Consider the following 19,229-nt stretch of genomic DNA (forward strand, 5'->3'; position numbering starts at 1 on the left):
ACAATCTAAGTACATTGGACAGCTCCTTGACCATTTGCAAATTCAAGGCCGCAAGCCTATCTCCACTCCAATTGAGACACAACACAAGTTTACACTTCAAGATGCAAGAGATCCATTGGATGGTTCTCTTTATACACAACCAGATATTCAATTTGTGGCCTCTTAGTTGGCACACTTTATGCACAATCCGGGTACTACACATTGGTAGGCAATCAAATGTGTCTTTCATTATCTTAAAGACACTCAAACATTGGGTATTTTCTGTCCTAAAGGCACTTCTCTTTGCTTGCACAGATTCACACACAGTGATTGGCTTCATTGTTTTGACACATAGGTGTCCAGTAATGGTAATTGATACATGCATAGTTTTTTCATACGGCAATCATACATCATACACAAACGGGTATGAAAGTATGATTGGAGTATGATTCACACCTTGGGGCTGAATCATACATTGCCCTAATTTTAATTTTAAAAATTTGTAAAAATGTATCTAAATCTAGTATTTTATAGTAAATTGAGTAAGCAAGCTAACAAGCTGAATGAAAACTAGAATCCCAAGTGTTCTAACACCACTTGCACTTGCATGTAAATTGCCCCCTTCCATTGCTTCGCAATTGTTCCAGATTCCCATTTCACTTTTTTTCTTTCTTCCCATTTGTGTCTGCCTGAAGCAGAAGAATGGGGATAAGGCCTCCTCGGATGAAGGCATTACAACTAATTTAATTTGCTGAAATGTCAATTTCAGCTGTAAAATCAGGAATTTTAAAAAAATTTAAGCAGATACTAAAGGGGAAAAGAGTGTTTCTCAAGAATTTCAGAGAATTTAATGGCTATTAATGTCAAAAATTTCTGAAATTTTCAGATTTCTAATCAGAGATTTCAGACATCCTTGAGCTAATACTAAAGGGAAAAGGAGCGTTTCTCAAAAATTTGAGAGTTAAATGGCTGTTAATGTCTTCAGACTTCAGTCCAAGAAATTTGCAACAGTAATTGGCTACTCAAGAGTTGAGAGTCAAGACACGAGAGAGAGAGAGAGAGAGAGAGAGAGAGAGAGAGAGAGAGAGACAGATGCAGTCTACTGATTTGGTCTTCCTGAAATTGCTGCTCCCTGGCTGGACACTTCGCTCCAAACCAGCTGTACTCTCAGTGTGACATTTCTGTGTTAGAGTCTGTGTAAACTTTCCTTTCTCTGTTATTTCTAAAGCTGACCTGATGGTCTTATGTAAAATATTTACTACTTAATTCAATTATCTTCACGGAAAAAAAAAAAGAGATGCAGTCTGAAATTTCAGACAGGCAAAAACAGCACATGTAAAAGATGAGAGAGGGATAAAACACCAAGAAAAAGCATTTAACTCTGGGGTAGTCAATATCAAGACTGAAGGCTGAGTCAACCTGTTGCACAGTCCACAAGCAATTTTTCTATGTTTTGGGGCAAGGAGAAGACAAGTGACAGCAAGTGACACCCTCCAAGGTGAAATCATCAAGTGTCTTAATGTTTTTTGCCAGGCAACAGCCTTTTTGGCAAAATTGTGATGTTTATTTCTTTTTCCAACCTGTTTTTTTCCTAAAAAGTATGTCAAGTATGAAACCGGATTTCATACTCCTATTTTCATACATTTTTCATACGTCTGATTGGACAATCAAATGCATCTAATAAAAACTATGGTTTCATGCTTGGTGATTCATGTATCACTTGGCTAAGCAAGTAGCAATCTATAGTGGCCACATCTAGCTATGAACAAGGCACCATTTATAGCTACATTGAAATGTATATGGCTCCAACACATTTTGGTCAATCTTTGTGTGGGACAACAATCACCCCCTCCCATCTACACTGATAGTCAAAGTACCATGGCAGTTGCAAGGAATCTAGTTTCTCATGCTCGCACTAAGCACACTGAGGCGCATTATTATTATGTCAAAGAGAGGCTCCATGCAAGGAAGATTGACTTGGTTTATATCCCTACACATGACAACTTCGTGGATGTGTTTACAAAGCTCTCTCTAGAGAGAAGTTTAAAACCTTTTGCAAGGCTCTAGGCTTAATACGATTTGGGGGTTGATTTGCCTATTCCCTACATACATTCACATCACTCACTCGAGGAGGGTTTGTTACACTTATCATGTTTCTCCATAGTTCTAGTGTGAACACTCCCTTATCCATGAGCACTTTTTACCTTCTAGCTAGAGAAGGGTTTTTTCCTCATGTGAGCACCCATCAATGGGTGTGGTACTTACTACCTTAGCAATTGTACATTCATTATCATTCTAACATAGTGGATATGACCTTTCACACTCCCTTCTCTTACTATTCACTTGTTCACTATGAGCGTATGTAAGTATGTGCATATTTTGAACCCTAACCTAGCAAATCTCTGATTCCTATCACGAAAGACTACTCAATTTTGCTATTGCCTTGCTAGAAACGATTAAATGATTTCAACCCACCACCACCACCAACAAGAGCCCCACATGAAATCACTTGCCCCTGTGGACCCCAAACTTGCTATCACCTACCTACAGAATGCCTCCAAAGATTGTCACCTGCATCAAAGGCATCGTGATCAACTAGCAGTAGCTCTTTGACAATCTCCAACGGCTGGGCTAGTCATCAACGGCTAGAAAATTACAACATCATCTCTCTCTCTCTTCCTCTCCCAACCTCTCCAATGCTGGAATGAGATTCCACCAGTCTCTAATAGTCTTTTCCTCACTTGCATAGGCAAGTTTTGCCAAGTGGCAACCTTCTAAATGGATTTTCCAACTATTTTAGCCCATTGTCCCTACCTAAAAAATAGGCAATGCCCATCCACAATCAAATTGGTGAGGCTACTTTGACACCCAATTGGTCAATTAAATGCCCTAAGCCAAAACTGACACTAGACAACACCTAGTAGTTGTCCTATATAACTTATTACAACTTTTTCATTTGACATCAATTGATATCTCAAGATCCTAGGCCTATCATTGTCACTTCACTAACTTGCACAATACATATGTACCTCACATTTGCACATTTGATTAACAACTAAATCACATGCTAAGCAAAGCATCAAAAATTCACATCCCCATGACACGAAAACCGGAGTGTGAATCTAAAGAGGATGAAGCCTCATGGAAGGCATCGTCATCCTACTTCTTTGACTTCTCCTTCTACTTTTGTGCCCCTAATGTCATGCAACCTTTCCAAAGATGTCCCTTCTTGCCACAATGGTAGCACCGTATATTCTTTTTCTTCCACACATCACCCCTCTTTGAAGCTACAAAAGCTTAAATATCAAGAGCAGCAATCAGAGATAGCACCCACACATGAACCTGAATCTGTACACAACAAGCCTCCAAAAGAACACTCAAAGATGAGTAGTCAGTATCTTGAAGCTTGTCATCAATAGTAGAACATGGAGGAGCCATTATGAGGTAGATATAGAGAACATAAAATAAGGCAACTGATGTGATAGGTATCTGACAAGTCTTCAAACCAAACACAAATGCAAGAGTTCAAGCACTTCAAGTAAGCACAAAAAGACAGAATCGAAATTTAGTAAGAGGTGTCAACTGCAAGAAGTAAAGGGTTAACACAAAAGCAAAGATTGGTGATAAACAATGAACATCACATAGCTTTAGTCAAGAAAAGATCAGCCAAACCAGGGCAAAGTTGACAAACCAAGAAAAGCAGTCGTGCAGCCAGCCAAGGAATCACTCAGCCCTGCAAAAGGGAAAGAAAGTGAAAACACGGGTTGCTGGTAGACACAGGGTGTAAACCTGCAAACACAGGTTTGGGAGGGCTGTAAACAGGTCGAGCAGCAAACAAAGAAGTCACTCAGGCTTGGGAACAAGTCACAGCAGTGAAATGCAGATTTGGACAGCACCGAAACAGAGTAAACACGAACTTGCAGCAATAAACAATACCAAGAACTCTAAGACAGACATCTGATACCATGTTAGAATGGGGGGCAGCAATAGAAGTGAAAGAAACTGCTGTAATAGAACACAAACACACAGAAGAAAAAAGAATGCTGCAAAGAACAAGAAAACTCAAAAAGAATATGCTCCGGAATGAAATCCATATAGCAAGGCACAAGACAGTACAAGACTCCAGCACTAAGTCATGAGCAATGTGCACAATCTCCCCCTCCACCAAAAAGTGAACTTCCGAGTGTAGTGACCACTGAAAATGGAGGAGAGAGCATGCCTATAAACAAGCACAAAGAATACAAAAATTGGCATCCAATCAGCTAGCCCAAAAAAGAGGGCGCCCAATACAAGTCGGCCAGCTCAGCATCAGTGTGTTGTGCTAAGAAATGCACTTAGCCACTTAAACAGCCCCAAAACATGCTTATTTTAGGCTTATTTTAGCCAAAACCCTAAAACGGGGAGCAGATTGAGAAAGTTAAGTGGGAGAGGATCTAGAACCCTAATTTTCTATAAATTGGCAGCCAGCCCTCCACTCTTTCACAATCTCGTTTTTGCAGGTTTCAAGTGTTACCAGCTTGCTGCCCACACCCCGGTCACGGAGGACATCTCAACCCTTGCTGTCCATCACTGTTCCCTACAGTATGGCGCCTGTTTCCAGCCCTCCACATGCTGATTGCTGCTGTTTCTGCCTGGAGACTGCCTGCTGTTCATCTACACTGCTGTCGTACAGCCTGCCACGCCAACAAACTGCTGCGTTTGCAGGCTCTAGCTGCTGCCCTAACAATTTTCTCTCTCCTGTCTGCAGTCACTGCAGTCTTTCTCTCTCCTACAAGCTGTCCTGCCTGCGTTTTCAGTCTTTCTCTCTCCTACAGGCTCCGTTTTTAATCTTTCTCTCTCCTCACTACTGTCTGCATCAGATCCAACTTCTCACTGCTGCGTTTACTGGTGTTCGACATCCGGAGGCTGCCTTGCTACGATTAGGGATCCGTTCAGAGTACGACACACTCTCCAGCTCATACCCCTGCCCTGATCCTAGAGATACAGGAGTTCGAGGTTCAATATTCATTCACTGCATAGTGTGTTTGCTGCATGAGTATCGTATTATTAGTAGTCATATCATTTCATTTATTCACTGTGTTCATTGTCTCTGAGTTACTCTAACCCTAACCCTAACTGTGTTCTTTTTATCAGTTTGTGCTTTGTCGTACGGTTTCTGTTTATGTTTGTGTTAGGGTATTTTTCTTTACACGGTGCCCAAAATCAAGGCAACCAACTCAATCGTCTTTGGCATAAAATAGTGAAATGCCCACTAAAACACAAAAGAAGAAAGTAAAACACTGCAAAAAACAAAAAAACTCAAGAGTATGCTCTGGAAATGGAATCCATATACCAAGGCACAAGACACTACAAGACTCGAGTACTAACTCATGGGCAGTGGAAATGGTCTCCCTCTCTCCACCAAAAAGTGAATCTACAAGTGTGGTGACCACTGAAAGTGGACCAAGTAACCTGCCTATAAACAAGCGCAAAGAATACGAGAAGTCACAACTAGTTGGCTAGCCCAAAAAGATGGTGTCCAATACAAGGCGGCTAGCTCTATCGTCTCTAGCATAAAATAGTGAAATGGCAACTAAAACATAAGACTCTAACCCACGAGATGTACAATCTACTAACAAGGCAAGGGAAACTCATGCTCTTTATCATCCTCAAATTTTGAATCTAATTCTGATTGCGAGATGGTAAGGTTGCAATGATTGCACAATCCATTTTCTAGCCCTAGTGATGTTGTCCTCACTTAAGAGTTTCCAAGCTCGAGATAAACTAGAAGCTGGTGGTGGAAAGACTTGCCAACCTCACTGATTTCTTGATACAATGAACCCTTCTAGTTTATTCTCACATAAGGGGACACTTCACCAATGTAACTACAAAAGGAAAATTGATGGTCATGATGTGCTCCTCCAACTTAGTGCCAAGCATCGACATTCGACTATTTTCACTTTCCATGATCCGTGTAATGATCGACATCAACATCAATGTCTTTCTAAGGCACCCTGGTAGTGGCTTGATCAACTACTTCCTGGATATTCATGGTCCTAGTTGATTATCATTACTTCTGTTACAATGTATCGAATATAATTGACATCAACATCCATGTATTTTCGAGGTACTTTGGTGGTGGCTTGATTACCCATTACTTGGGTGTCCATGGTCTTAGTTGATTGTCTTTTTCTATTTCAAGAAGACAAAATTTTATTAATAAATCCTCAAAGCTAGATGAGAGAGCTCCATGCTAGAATCACCAAGATAGCAGTCCACCATGCAAACGAGTTTAATGGATGAAGAAGGAAGACCTAATACCCCCAACTGGAAGAATTAGGGAAGAGTCAACCACCAAGACAATTGGGATGTGCTCGTACTCGATCTCGAGAGATGCCTCCAACGCTAACCAAGTATCATAGGCATGCCTAAAACTTGACCTTAGGAGAGGGCTCCTATGCCAATCATGAATGCGAAGGCACAACCACCAAGGTAGCAATTTACTTGGCATGAAAAATAAACAAACTAGAAGAGTAAATAATGGTTAAATGATAAAAGCACCTCAAATGAAAGAAAAGAATGATCAATACTATGAGAAATGTCAAAGATTAAATCTCGCGAGAGAATATACTATATCTGTCTCCATGTTGATGGAGAAAATACTCACTAAGGCAAGAATCAAAAAACAAACCTTCAGCCTAGGTAGGACCTGCAATGTTAGTCCTAAACCGAAATACAAAACTCTACATGAAAGAATCAAGAAAACACCTACAAAACACATGTTTCATATTGAGATGCTTTGAATGTTGTGCTAAATGAAAAAGAAAGGTGAGTGAGTGCAGTATGCAACGCAAGTAAATGAAAGAAGGAAGTATGCACTAGAAGATTTGAAAAAGTACAACTAAGCCTAAAGTAAACTAGCCTAAGATTCCTAAGAACAAAATAGGACGCCTAAGAAACTAACCTCGAAAAAGATAATGACCAAACCAATCAAAGATGCCACGAGACACTCACTGAGGGGGAGATCTAAGATCCCTTGCACCAATGGCCAGCCACTAATGAATACAAATACCAAGGGGTTACCTCCTAAGGGAAGACCCCCTCTCAACCTCCTTGGAGTGGCACTACTGCTACAAGGAGCTGAGGTTGGTTTGTGAATGGGGATTGAATTCAACTTTAGATTGGGTAAAACGCCCTTAATTGTGGATGGTGTGATTTTTAGTGTGGGTCTAATACCATTGGCCTTAGAGTGATACTTGTCCTCTACATGTCTAAGTTTCTAGCTAAATGTACAAAACCTATTTTTTTAAAGAAAGGAAATACCAAGAGGTCTTTGTGAGGTTAAGACTTTACCACTCTCTTTTTCCTTCAAAGGAGGAGATGACCATTAGCATTGGAACGTGGTCCGTGTTTAGGATCAATTGAGGAAGGCGGTACTAGGTCCAAGTGGCTAGGTGATTTCTGTCTACTCCTTGGGTCCTTCAAAGGAGGTGACTCAATTGTTAGCAGTCATGTTTGTCATGCACTATCATCTCCTACTAACATGTCTATCATGTGCTTTGACAAAGGAGGTAGCTCTATTTTTGTGCATTTCCTAGCATGTGCAGCCCCTACAGACTATGACTAGCCCTCCTCAATTGTGATTGGTCATGTCTAACCCTATCGGCGTTTATGATGCCTTCATCTGCATTTTTCACTTTTTTTTGTGCAATAGTCGGCCAAATTTTATGGCATCCTCAAAGGTTGGTCGATCTGATTTGGGGGGTTTTATGCTATGTGTTATTTATACCCCCCCCCAAAACATTAGTTGGTAGAGTGTTCTTCTCTCTTCCTTGGCCGGTGCTCCATTGGTTGCTGCAATATCCTCCGTCTCCGATGTAGACAACAAGCTGGATATTTCCCATCTTCATCACTGTCATCGTCAAACGGGGACATTAGGAGTTCTAACAAGTCTATCATGAGCTTTGACAAAGGAGACAGCTCTATTTCAGCACGCATTTTTGTGCATTTCTTGGCCTATGCAAGCCCTACAGACTATGACTAGCTCTCCTAAATTGCAATTGGTCATGTCTACCCCTATTGGCACTTATGATGCCTTCATCTGCATTTTTCACTTTTTTTTGTGCAACAATCAGCCAAATTTTATGGCATCCTCAAAGGCTAGTCAATCTGATTTGGGGGGTTTATGCTTGCTATTTATAACCCCCCCCCCCAACACTAGTTGGTAGAGTATTCTTCTCTCTTCCTTGGCAGGTGCTCCATTGGTTGTTGCAATCTCCTCCATCTCCGATGTAGACAACAAGCTGGATATTTCCCATCTTCGTCACCATCACCATCTCCATCACCGTCAGACGGGGACATTAGGAGCTCTTACGTGTCTATCATGTGCTTTGACAGAGGAGGCAGCTCTATTTGAGCACACATTTTCGTGCATTTCTTAGCCTATGCACGCCCTACAAACTGTGACTAGCCCTCCTAAATTGCAATTGGTCCTGTCTACCCCTATTGACACTTATGATGCCTTCATCTACATTTTGCGCTTCTTTTTTGTGCAACAATCGACCAAATGCTATTTATAAAACCCCCCCCCCCATACACACTAGTTGGTAGAGTATTGTTCTCTCTTCCTTGGCACATGCTCCATTGGTTGCTACAATCTCCTCTGTCTCTGATGTAGACAACAAGCTGGATATTTCCCATCTTCATCACCACCACCATCACCATCACCATCTCTGACACCATCACCGTCACCGTCATCGTCAACATCGGTGTTACTGTCATCATTTCAATCCAATCCAATACCCTCACTAATGCCTCAGGCTGCATGCAAGGACTGATCAATCGACTCCTGTGTATTCAACATTCTTTTTCAATATGTGCAAACTTCTCTCTCTCTCTCTCTCTCTCTCTCTCTCTCTCTCTCTCTCTCTCTCTCTCTCTCTCTCTCTCTCTCTCTCTCCGTAGTTCACTTCCATTGCACACTCTCACATGGTATCGTCGTTGAAGTGAGTACATGGAGTTACCCCATTGAGAGTAGAACCCCTAGGCTGAAAACATACATTTTAAGTCATCTACTCGCTGGAAACGCAGATTTTCTACATTCTACTGATCCATATGACATCTGCAGTCCTTCCTTCACCAAGGAGTTGTAGCTAATTTCTCTCAAAAGTGGATGCAACAATGGAAGCATACATGTATGCTGAAACAGACTATTAAACACAAGACAGAGAGAAAAGAAGAACATTGCAAAAGAAGAGAACTCAGAAGAAGACTCGAGGAATGGAATCCATATACCAAGACATGAGACAACATAGAACCAATGTGAGTCACTGGCTGTGAAGGCACTAGCACTGGTTCCTCTCTCTAGCAAGGACCTGTGAATGACAGATGAATGATAATGGCTGTGGAGGAGGAGCCTAAATAAATAGGCCAAAAGAATGCCATAAATGGCAACAGGTCAGCCAACATAAAATGCTAAAATAGCCATCATAAATAGCCAAATAAAATGCCTAAATAATCAAGATAATATCCTGATGCCCTAGCCCACTAAATCAACATAAAATGCTAAAATAGCCATCATAAATAGCCAAATAAAATGCCTAAATAATCAGGATAATATCCCGATGCCCTAGCCCACTAAATCACATGCACAAACTCAACCATGAACTAACATATCTGCTAACACCCTCTCTCATATCATGGGTGATTTGAGACAATACAATATACAATGAGAATGTCCCATCATAGTACATACAACAATGTCCACCAAAGTAAAACTATGGATACCCAAGCAATGGGTGCGCAAGCACCACCAAGGTGCCTCGGAGAGAACCTCATGTGGATGTCATTCGTAATCCTGAAAATAGAGAAGAAACAAAGTAGCTCTCAATATCTATCAACAATATCTTGCAGCAACATACAAGATAATCCTGTCAAAAATGCCTTTGAACATATGCGACCGTGGATTCCCTGCCTTTGGCAGACCGCCAAAGTGTCCCCTCATGTGAGCTCAAACTAGGAGCCAATCCCGCGATCTCTCAAATACTAGCCCATCATGAACCTGGATATCAATCCTAGCTCCAAGATTTGAACCTGCCTAACTTTGGCCTATGCGTCAGGGATGTCCCTCTCTAAACCTATGCACCGGTATAACTATATAGATGAGGTGCACCTACCCCATCTCACAACCCTCACACACTCCCTCTCAGGCACCAGAGACATGAGGAATAACCACATTACTTGTGCTAGAAAGCAGCTAAGAAAGGGGCAACCAAGCCCTTCCCTCAATTAGAAGACGAGGATCTCTTTCGTGCCTTGGCCTTCGTCAAGCAATCCCAACTCTAGGATTTAAACTTGCCAGGTCAGGGACGTCCCTTTCTCCAACCTGTGCAATGGCATAACCATATAGATGAGGTGTACCTACCCCATCTCACAAGCCTCGCACACTCCCTCTCAAGCACCAGAGTCGAGGAATAATCACATCACCTATGCTAGAAAGCAGCTAAGGAAGGAGTAATCGAGCCCTTCCCTCAATTTGAAGACAAGGATCTCTTTCGTGCCTTTGCCTTTGTCGAGGCCAAGGGATCTGCATCAGAGTCTAAGAAAGAGGATGACTCAACAGAAGAGTCTGGATCCTTCTTCTCCTCCTGCTCTCTGAAGCCACCAACTCTATATAGTCCTTCCACAACTATCCCTTTTTACCACAACGATAAAACTAGGCCTTCGACGACTTCTTCCTGTCATGCCTTTCTGAAGCTGCAAGAATCTCACTAGAATCTACATAATGAAACGGAAGTCTGTCCTGTAGATGCAAAGATACCTCATGCTCAAGAAGCATGGAGGGCATATGGATAAAGCTCACACGTGTTGAGAATGTCTGCGCCCTCAAAGCATTGGCCACTCCATCAAACTCCCAGAGGAGCTTGTAGAGGACTATCCCCACAAGATGTGCCTTTAGAAAAGCAAACTGCATGTATCAAAGCTTGTCCTATACCTATATAACACAAAGCAAGACTAACTCGACAGTGCCCTTATGCTCAAACTTCATTTGTTGGAGCTGGCCATAAAGTGTCACTAGTAACTACACACATGGTGGAATGTGCCTCCTACAACATTGAAGCTTCAACCGTACTTCTAGGGATGTCTTACAAGAGGTAAAGACCAATAGAACTTCTTTAGAAATACATCAAAGAAGAGCAGAATAGGCACGCGCATCATTTGTATCCCATGTAAGCATGGCTTTCTCAGATTGTCCTCATCAAAATCTTATGGAACTGGAAAAGGATGATGAGGATGTGGAATAGCTCCATAAACAATGTACCATAACCGCTTCTACACAAACCAAGCTTTCACAACAACACTCCAAGTTAGATAGTCAGAGCCACGTAGGCTTATCATCAGTAGAAGCACACAGAGGAGCCATCTAGAGAGGATAGAACGAGAAAATAGAGGATAGAAAGTGGAAAGAGAGAAAAGACAGCCAAACCAACAACGAAGACTGCACAAATTAAGAGTTCACACACAATGGAAACCAAAATTTGATCAGAAGATCAGGGAGACTGCTGCAAGAGATGAAAAATATAGCCAAAAAATGCCCAAAACAGCAAAAACAACCTATACACACAGTCGCCTAACCAGCAGTCAATGTCAAAAAACCAAAACATAGGCTGAATTAAGCAATGATTGCAGCAAACTAACTAAAACGGGGCTGAACATTGACACTACAAATTCCTAGGGAGTAAATGCAGGCTGTAGCAGACAGCAGACCAGCTGGAAGCAATCAGCAGCAGGTCGCCTAATCAAAAGAGGTATTACAGACCTGTAATCAGCAAAAAAACGTCAACAGAAACATAGATCTTGTAATCTGATACCATGTCAAAAGTGGATGCAGCAATGGAAGCGCATACATATGCTAAAATAGACTGCTGAACGCATCTCCATCACTATTGATGTTGCTGTCATCATTTCAGCCTGATCCCCTCACTGATACCTCAGGCTGCATGCAAGGACTGATCGGTCCACTCCTTTGTATTCACCATTCTTCTTCAGTCAGTACAGATTTCTCCTCTCTCTCTCTCTCTCTCTCTCTCTCTCTCTCTCTCTCTCTCTCACCCGATCGGTCACATACATAGCCTATGGGACTTACCCACACACAGGTATGCACGGTTGGCCCTTGAGTCCTCCAAGCAGCTTGCCAGAGAGGGTGATACTTCATGTTGGTATGCACAGATGTCGACCTGGTTTGAGCTGCATGGCTTTAGCATGGACAAGTTACCCCCCTTCCAGTACTCCCTTGATGCACCATCTCTTGATCTGAGCAGGTTAGAGATTCGCAAGATCATCAGAATGAATCTTACCTAGTTGGATATCAGGCGGACATGGTTGATGCCAGGGCAGGAGCCAGGGACAAAGATGGCTTTCTACCGCGAGCATTTCCTTCATACTACAGATGATGGATTTATTGCTCACCCGAGATACATGGACACCCACCTTTCCCCTGGGATCAAATGTACTATTGGCCAGTTGCGCACCTCCTCACATCAACTAGAGATTGAGACTGGCAGATATAGATCCATCCCATCAGAGGAGCGCATATGCCAGATATGCCAATTAGAGCCAAAGACAGAGGAGCATTATATCTGTCACTGCCCAACATACTATGAGGTCCATGGTCGTTTCCACTGTCTTTTTAGAGACGGATTTGGACCACTATCCAAAATCATGGATTTTACCGATCAGCGATGCCTTGGCCTCTTTCTTCTTGAGATACGACGGCTTCATGACGTGCACCTCAGGAGTACAGCTACTCCAGGACACCAAGACCCTCCACAGAGGCAGCTCACAAACTTCTTTGCAAAGGAGACTCAGAAGACTTCAATACAGTTACAGCCACAGTCCACACGAGAACCTCAATCACCGCCACAATCCACACACAGACAAGGAGTATTGATTGATCGAGCCGTTAAGCTTAGCCAATCCAGACGTCCTAGGCCTCAACACAGACACCGACGACACCTTCATAGGCGGATACAGGGGATTATTCCTCGGGCTAGAGCTAGGCCCTCCATACCCACATGAGATTGTACAATTTGGAGCTCTATGTTAGTTACGGTCTCATAGGTCATTTCGGCCTTTTGTAGACGTTAATATATCATTTCATTTCTCTCTCGTGTTCTTGGTTCTCTTCTGCTACACACTCTCACATCAACAACACAAGAAGGGGTTTCATGTGTTTGAGCAACGGAGGGTGGTACAATGTGCAAGAGAGGGATTCCCCGCACAATAGGGCCAAAGAAAAGAGAGTAACTCACTTACAAATATGCATAGCAGCTAGAAACGTTTAGAAACAAAACATCAAAAATGTGTTTCGTAAGTTTCTTTCAAAAGGGGGTAAAATAAGAAACGCAGGTTTTTTTATAACATTGCACATTGAAACGTTTCATTAACGAAACACATTTCACATTACCCTGGTGAAACACCTTTCATAGTTACCAAGAGATTTACGCCTGAATATGAAATTTAGGCATGATCCAAAGACCGTAAAAGCAGACTTGGATATGAAAATTTCTGACCTGAATATTGAAAGAATAGTGTGGGATCACTCAAAACTAGACAAGGTAGGTCAGTTCGTTCACAATTTGAGATGTTTAAGGCTAAGAAATCATATCAACATGGTTTCTCGGTACACAAGCCTGAAAATGAAACAAAAGATGCCAAGGAAGTAACACTTTCTATCTAGGAAGATACATCTAATCTGGTCAGAGATTCTTGAAGGAGGCACAAAATCGTCACAAAAAGGTGATAGTGATAAATACCCTTGCACCTTGAAACTGCAGGCCAAGGTACATTAACTATGGTTTGAAAACTATAAATGTCAGCAAATAAGGATATGCAGGTTTTTAAGTTGGATTCACTTTGACAATCATCTCCATCAACATGGCAATGTTGGTTCTTTAATCAAAGACCTAAATAATCAACCATCCTACTAGCCCAAGCTGTGCAGATGTGTTATGTCTCAGAAAGTGGTTATGATGAAGCAAGTAAAATTTTGCCATTTATATTTTGACAGTGTAAATTGCACCCCTGTCAAGTAAAGATCCATCTCAAAGCCATTTTAACCATAGATGACTGCATCCCATTTCCAAATGAAGATCGCCTCAAAGCATTTTTAACATAGAGAGTAATCCTGCAAAAGAGATGATGGTACTTGGTAAAGTTTTGACCGAAGATGCATTGACTTCATAATCTCCAGCCTTCCAGAAACGCCGACTAAGATCCTTGGCTTGCACTGTGGGCATCATTTTTCTTGGCACAGAATTGTTGGTCAGAAAAGAAGCCATTGTGCTCTGAGAGATATGATTTCCATTTTCTTCTGTTTTCACTTTAGCACTCTCATTCCCTGGAATGGGTCTACTTGCAATATCAAGCTTATCTTTAGAGGTATTCTTCCTTGAGTCCATTTTTGAAGCATGTATATTGCTTGTAGAACCATTTGCATTAGCCTGCACTTTTTGAGAGCTGGGTGGCTTCTTTTCAGGGGACTCATCACAACTGTCCTCGCCATCACTGATTAGGTCAATAACATCTTCCTTCATTCTGTCCTGCAAACATGTACACGCATTCATTTATTCCAAAAGCTGCAGCGTACACAATCAGACCAATATCAAGGTTCAGCTTTGTGTTAGCAAGCGAAAAATATCCGACGTTTAAAAAAGGAAAGACGATGTATGTTTCTCTGCTCAAAAAAGAAAATCTTGGTGTTTGCTTAGATGGGCACGGAGAACTCAGAAGGCCAACAGTTTTAATGCTTGATGCCTAGATTGAAGAAAGTAAATAAGTTGAAAATTTCTCATTCCTCCAGATAACGCAGGACTTCACAATGATGTTTCTTTAATTAGAGGCAAGTGATGCACTATGAACCAGCCATTGTAAACTCTGGATTCGACTTAGGTGTTTGAATACACATGGTAGAATCATACAAGTACGCCGGTTAACACTCCGAAGAAGACGAGAGATTGGAAAGAGGGGATAGGGAGAGGTTCAGACATACATCAAAGCTCTCATTGGAGGAAGTGAGCTAATGTCCACAATCTTTAATGGCAATACCCCCCAATCCTGGTTCCAAACCCTGTGGACCTCTGATATACCCGCACAAACTGGTAAAGAATAAATGAGGATAATGGCGCGTACCTGGACTGAGAAAACTCGTACTTAAGTTCCCGTCGTGCACAAACTGTGAAAGGATCGCTCCTTACAAACGATGTGTATGTGGGAAGGACAGGTTATATCCCAGGATGAGGGGGCAGGAGGGGCCCCTTGTCTCTGCTTCCCTTTACCTACTCTCGAAGAAGAAGAAGAAGAAGAAGAAGAAATGGAGGGGGAGTCCACACCCGTATCTCTCCTGAACTTTTTACTTCCCAAATTCGCGGGTCCCCCTCTCTCTCTCTCTCTCTCCCGGCTTTGACCCAAGCCCCTTTTTGCCTCTCTCTCTCTCTCTCTCTCTCTCTCTTTCTCTCTCCCTCTCTGTGTTTTCCTTCTTCCCCGGGAACTTTGATTTGGGCCCTGATCCTGGATTTCGAATTTTCAGTGACAGCAACGGTGCTCTCTCTCTCTCTCTCTCTCTCTCTCGTTAATGACCTCCTCCCCCTTTCCTCGTAGTGTGTTCTCTGTGCATCATCAGATAGCTTCGATGGCAACAAGTACAGTAGGTATATCCTCGGGAGTCAGCAGGTCAAGGAAGATTACTTACATATCCATCGTCCTCGCTCTTTTGCCTAGAATCAATGCTAAAAGGACAATGTTGAATGTTCTTCTAATAGACCCTTGTCAATTAGCACTGTCCTGGGCCAATGCCATTCATGTGCGGTTGGTATTACATATGTTTCATAGATGTTTTATGATTGCTCAACTTGGGCATAAAGCCTATTTCATATGTTTCATAGATGTTTTATGATTGCTCAACTTGAGAATAAAGCCTATTTTAAAATATGTGTAACAATGTAGGGAGTTTTGGGTCTCACAAGTGAGACCCATGATGAGATGATCTTCACAATGTTGCAAATTGCAATGCTAGTAGCAAGGAAGTTCTTACCTCACTAATGTCTCATTTAATTGCATAGTATGTCAACAGAGAATGGACTTATGGTGAAGCCATACAACTCCACATCACACATACTAAACAAGCAAAACAAATGCTATGTGTGTTTGCTAGATGTAGGACTTGCAACAAGAGGCATAAATTTGCAACACATGCAAAGAACTACATATACGCCATCCCATCCTACAAATTAAATGTAGCCAAAAAGGTAGACTCACTTTCTTTGAACGCACATTAATCTTGGTGAATAGTAATGTTATTAACACCAAGTGAATGCATTATTTTTTAAGAGTAGATTTTGTATGTTTGAGGTCCATGTTATCTTTCTCACGCATTTAGTAGCAAAGACTTCACTCTAAGCTTATCTTCAAACACTTCTAACTTGAGTTTAAAAGGTCCAAATCATCCCTAGAGTAGGATAGCTCTAGAAAGGCACAAGGGAGCACCACATGAAACAGGAGCCAAGGATAAGTGATGATCATGCTATGTCTACACACATGCATGCGCACACTGTGTGTGTGAGAAACGAAGAAAACCTTGTGTGAACAAGCATTTTGACCCTATAAAAACATGAAGTATAAAGTAAAAACATGAAGTAGAAAGTAAAATGTGAGTTAAGAAAAATAAACTTAGTAAAAAATAGGTATAGGCTAAATGCAACCTAAATTAGTAGCGGTGTGATATTTGTAATATGGCCACTCACAACACGAGCTACTACCGATACAATGGCAAATATTAAATTGTCCACCCATGAGGATGGCAAGGTACTAGAGCATCCTCGTTCGACTAATGGAATCCCATGGTAGATTAGGATCAGACACACCGGTAGTAGCTTATACAAATCAAGAATATCAACATCCTGACAGTGGTCATGGCATATGTGGTAGGGGAGGAAGAGGCCGAGGAAATTTTCAACCAGTTTCTAAACATTATTTCTTTTGTATGCAAGATGGGAATTGGAGATCAAAGTATCTAGAAGCCCAAGCATATGATGCATAGAGAAGACAAGGGCAAGGCCCAGCATCCATACCTACAACCAACACAATGGAAACCAATGAGCTACCAAAGTCAAATGTCAACGTGTAGCTCAGTCTCGAAAAACTTACAAGGAAATAGCATTAAAACCCACATGTACTTTGTGGGAAGAGTCAGAGAGAGTCTACCACCACTAAGTGGCAAGATGGACAGTAGACAAAACTGGTTGTGATGAAATATATGCCACCAAGTTCTAGCACAGACTGAAAGATGGTCAGGAAATTCAGGTGTGGGGAAGAATCCCCCACACCAAAATAATGGTCGAGATGATAAAGCCCCAAAAGGAATGAATGGAAGTTGCACAATGATGAACTCTCCACAATCTAGCTAATAGCGAGAGGCACAAACCCCTCCGGTTCAGGGATTACAACCAAGTGTGAAAGTAAATCCGCACCCAAGTTCAAGATGGAATTAGCAAACCCAGAGAGAGAATGGTCATGAGCTTGGAGACTACAAAGTCTAAGTAGGAGAATGTCTACCAACCTTGCAACAAGATAAAAACAAGCAAGTTGCGAAGGAGGACCTGCAACCAAGTGGTGTCACCAAAGTTCCATCCCCAACGACAAAAACCCCACACATTGCAAGGATTAATCCATTGTTTAAACATTTAGAAGTTTATCCCAAAATAGTAATGAACTTGCATCCAGATGTTCAGCCTGAAATTGACAAAGCCAAGCATCCTAAGAGTTATCCCGATAAATAGAAGAATAATATGTCAAAAGTTTGTCCTGGCAAGGAGCAGAAAAAGAATTTGAAAGATTATCTTGAGTAAAAATATGGTAAGACCCTGGAAGCTAATCCCAAAGGCAGTCAATGCCAAAAGACTGATTTTGATCTCCCAAAAGCAGAAGGGAACATGCCAACTATTGTGGCTGTTCCAAACTCACCCGAGGAATCAACTGAATGGTGACCAATTAATATCACTATCCCATTACAAGATCTTTTAAATGTTGTACCAACTTTCAAGGATCACCTACTAAAGCTTATCCATCTAGATTGACCCGTGTTACTAGAACCCCTAGTAGTGGCTATGATTGAGACCACTCAGAATGAGACAGTTGAAAGGATCTAATGGGAGCCAGTACCACCAAGCCCATTGTTTGATCCAACAATTCTAGTACTCCTTGTTTGGTGTAAGGTTAGAATTATCCAAAATCTATTGCTCAACAATAAATTTGGTGTCAACATTATCACATTGGTAACTTATAAGGAATTTGGATTGATGGATTGGGAACTAGCCCCATTCTGGTAAGAATGGCAAATCAGCAAAGGGTGAGACTGCTTGGTATTATCCACTCTGTGCTTTTGGAAATTGCTAACATTTCCTTCTTAGTTCTTTTAGTTGTTTTGAATGTGGGGTATGCATGTGAGGTTTACTACCTCTTGTTGGAAAGGCCTTAACTTTGTTGAGCAAAAGTCACTCACAATTGGATTCAAGACAAACTCATTATTCATCAAAAATAACACAAAGTTATTGTGTTCTTGCAAGATGTTGCCTCTCCCTCACCATAATGCAGACCAGTTGTGGCAAAAACAATCAACACGGTGGAATGATTAAGTGATGATGATGAAGAGGAGTTTTTAAAGGCCAATGCAAATCCAAAGCCATGGTGCCTAATTAATGTTTTGTAGATCAATGAACAGTATGTGCAGCCATAGAGTCTACCAGGTAAGCCCTCAAAGAAAGAGGAAGAGGGCCGTACTCCCAAGATTTTTGGAATCCAAACCTGAAATCTAAAATAGAAAATGAAGACATTGAAGACATTGTAGAAGCTTAGATAGCATAAGTACTGAGGCAAGAGCGGGAGTTTGAAGCTCAGCTATTACCAAAGCTTGTTAATGGGTTACGGCTATGCCATTATCATATCGACAGCTTCTAATGTCCATTTCCCATTGGCATTGATTCTCCTACTACCTTCACTACACCTTCACTCTCAGATTTCAAAACATTTCACTTTGTTGGTTGCTCACATTAAGATTGACTTGGATCTAATAATCACCAGTCAAAGCTACATGGCATTCATTTATGAAACCCACTCATTTTTTGCTACCCCCGACGGTAGCATGGTATCTCAAAAAGCTCATATTTGTCAAATGCCCTTTTATGGCCTATTTTGCTGACTTGGCAAGCATGCATTGG

The 19,229-nt window shown here is 41.6% G+C and overlaps 2 protein-coding genes across 4 annotated transcripts in view; one reads left to right on the top strand and one right to left on the bottom strand.

Moving 5' to 3' along the window:
• Window positions 1-15,721, bottom strand: part of LOC148017758 (protein MICRORCHIDIA 6-like) — a 92,098-nt gene extending 76,377 nt beyond the window's left edge. The window contains exons 1-2 of one of the 3 annotated variants that reach the window (XM_087662236.1): window positions 15,148-15,721; window positions 14,165-14,553 (exon numbers count right to left, since the gene is read on the bottom strand). In XM_087662236.1, coding sequence (XP_087518362.1) covers window positions 14,165-14,552 — 388 coding nt within the window. In that variant the 5' untranslated portion in view covers window position 14,553; window positions 15,148-15,721. The other 2 variants (XM_087662234.1, XM_087662235.1) reach the window with 2 other exon arrangements.
• On the top strand, window positions 12,370-13,035 carry LOC148017759 (uncharacterized). The gene has a single exon (XM_087662325.1). The coding sequence runs from the start codon at window positions 12,370-12,372 to the stop codon at window positions 13,033-13,035; it is 666 nt and encodes a 221-aa protein (XP_087518451.1).
• Window positions 15,722-19,229: the final 3,508 nt, after the last annotated feature.

Source organism: Lygodium microphyllum, chromosome 21, assembly GCF_053477565.2.
Source record: "Lygodium microphyllum isolate KBCC chromosome 21, Lygodium_microphyllum_v1.1.10, whole genome shotgun sequence".
Classification (NCBI taxonomy): Eukaryota; Viridiplantae; Streptophyta; class Polypodiopsida; order Schizaeales; family Lygodiaceae; genus Lygodium; species Lygodium microphyllum.

Excerpts from the sequence above, each read along its gene's own strand:
- LOC148017759 (XM_087662325.1), top strand. The coding sequence starts at position 12,370 with ATGGCTTTCTACCGCGAGCATTTCCTTCATACTACAGATGATGGATTT.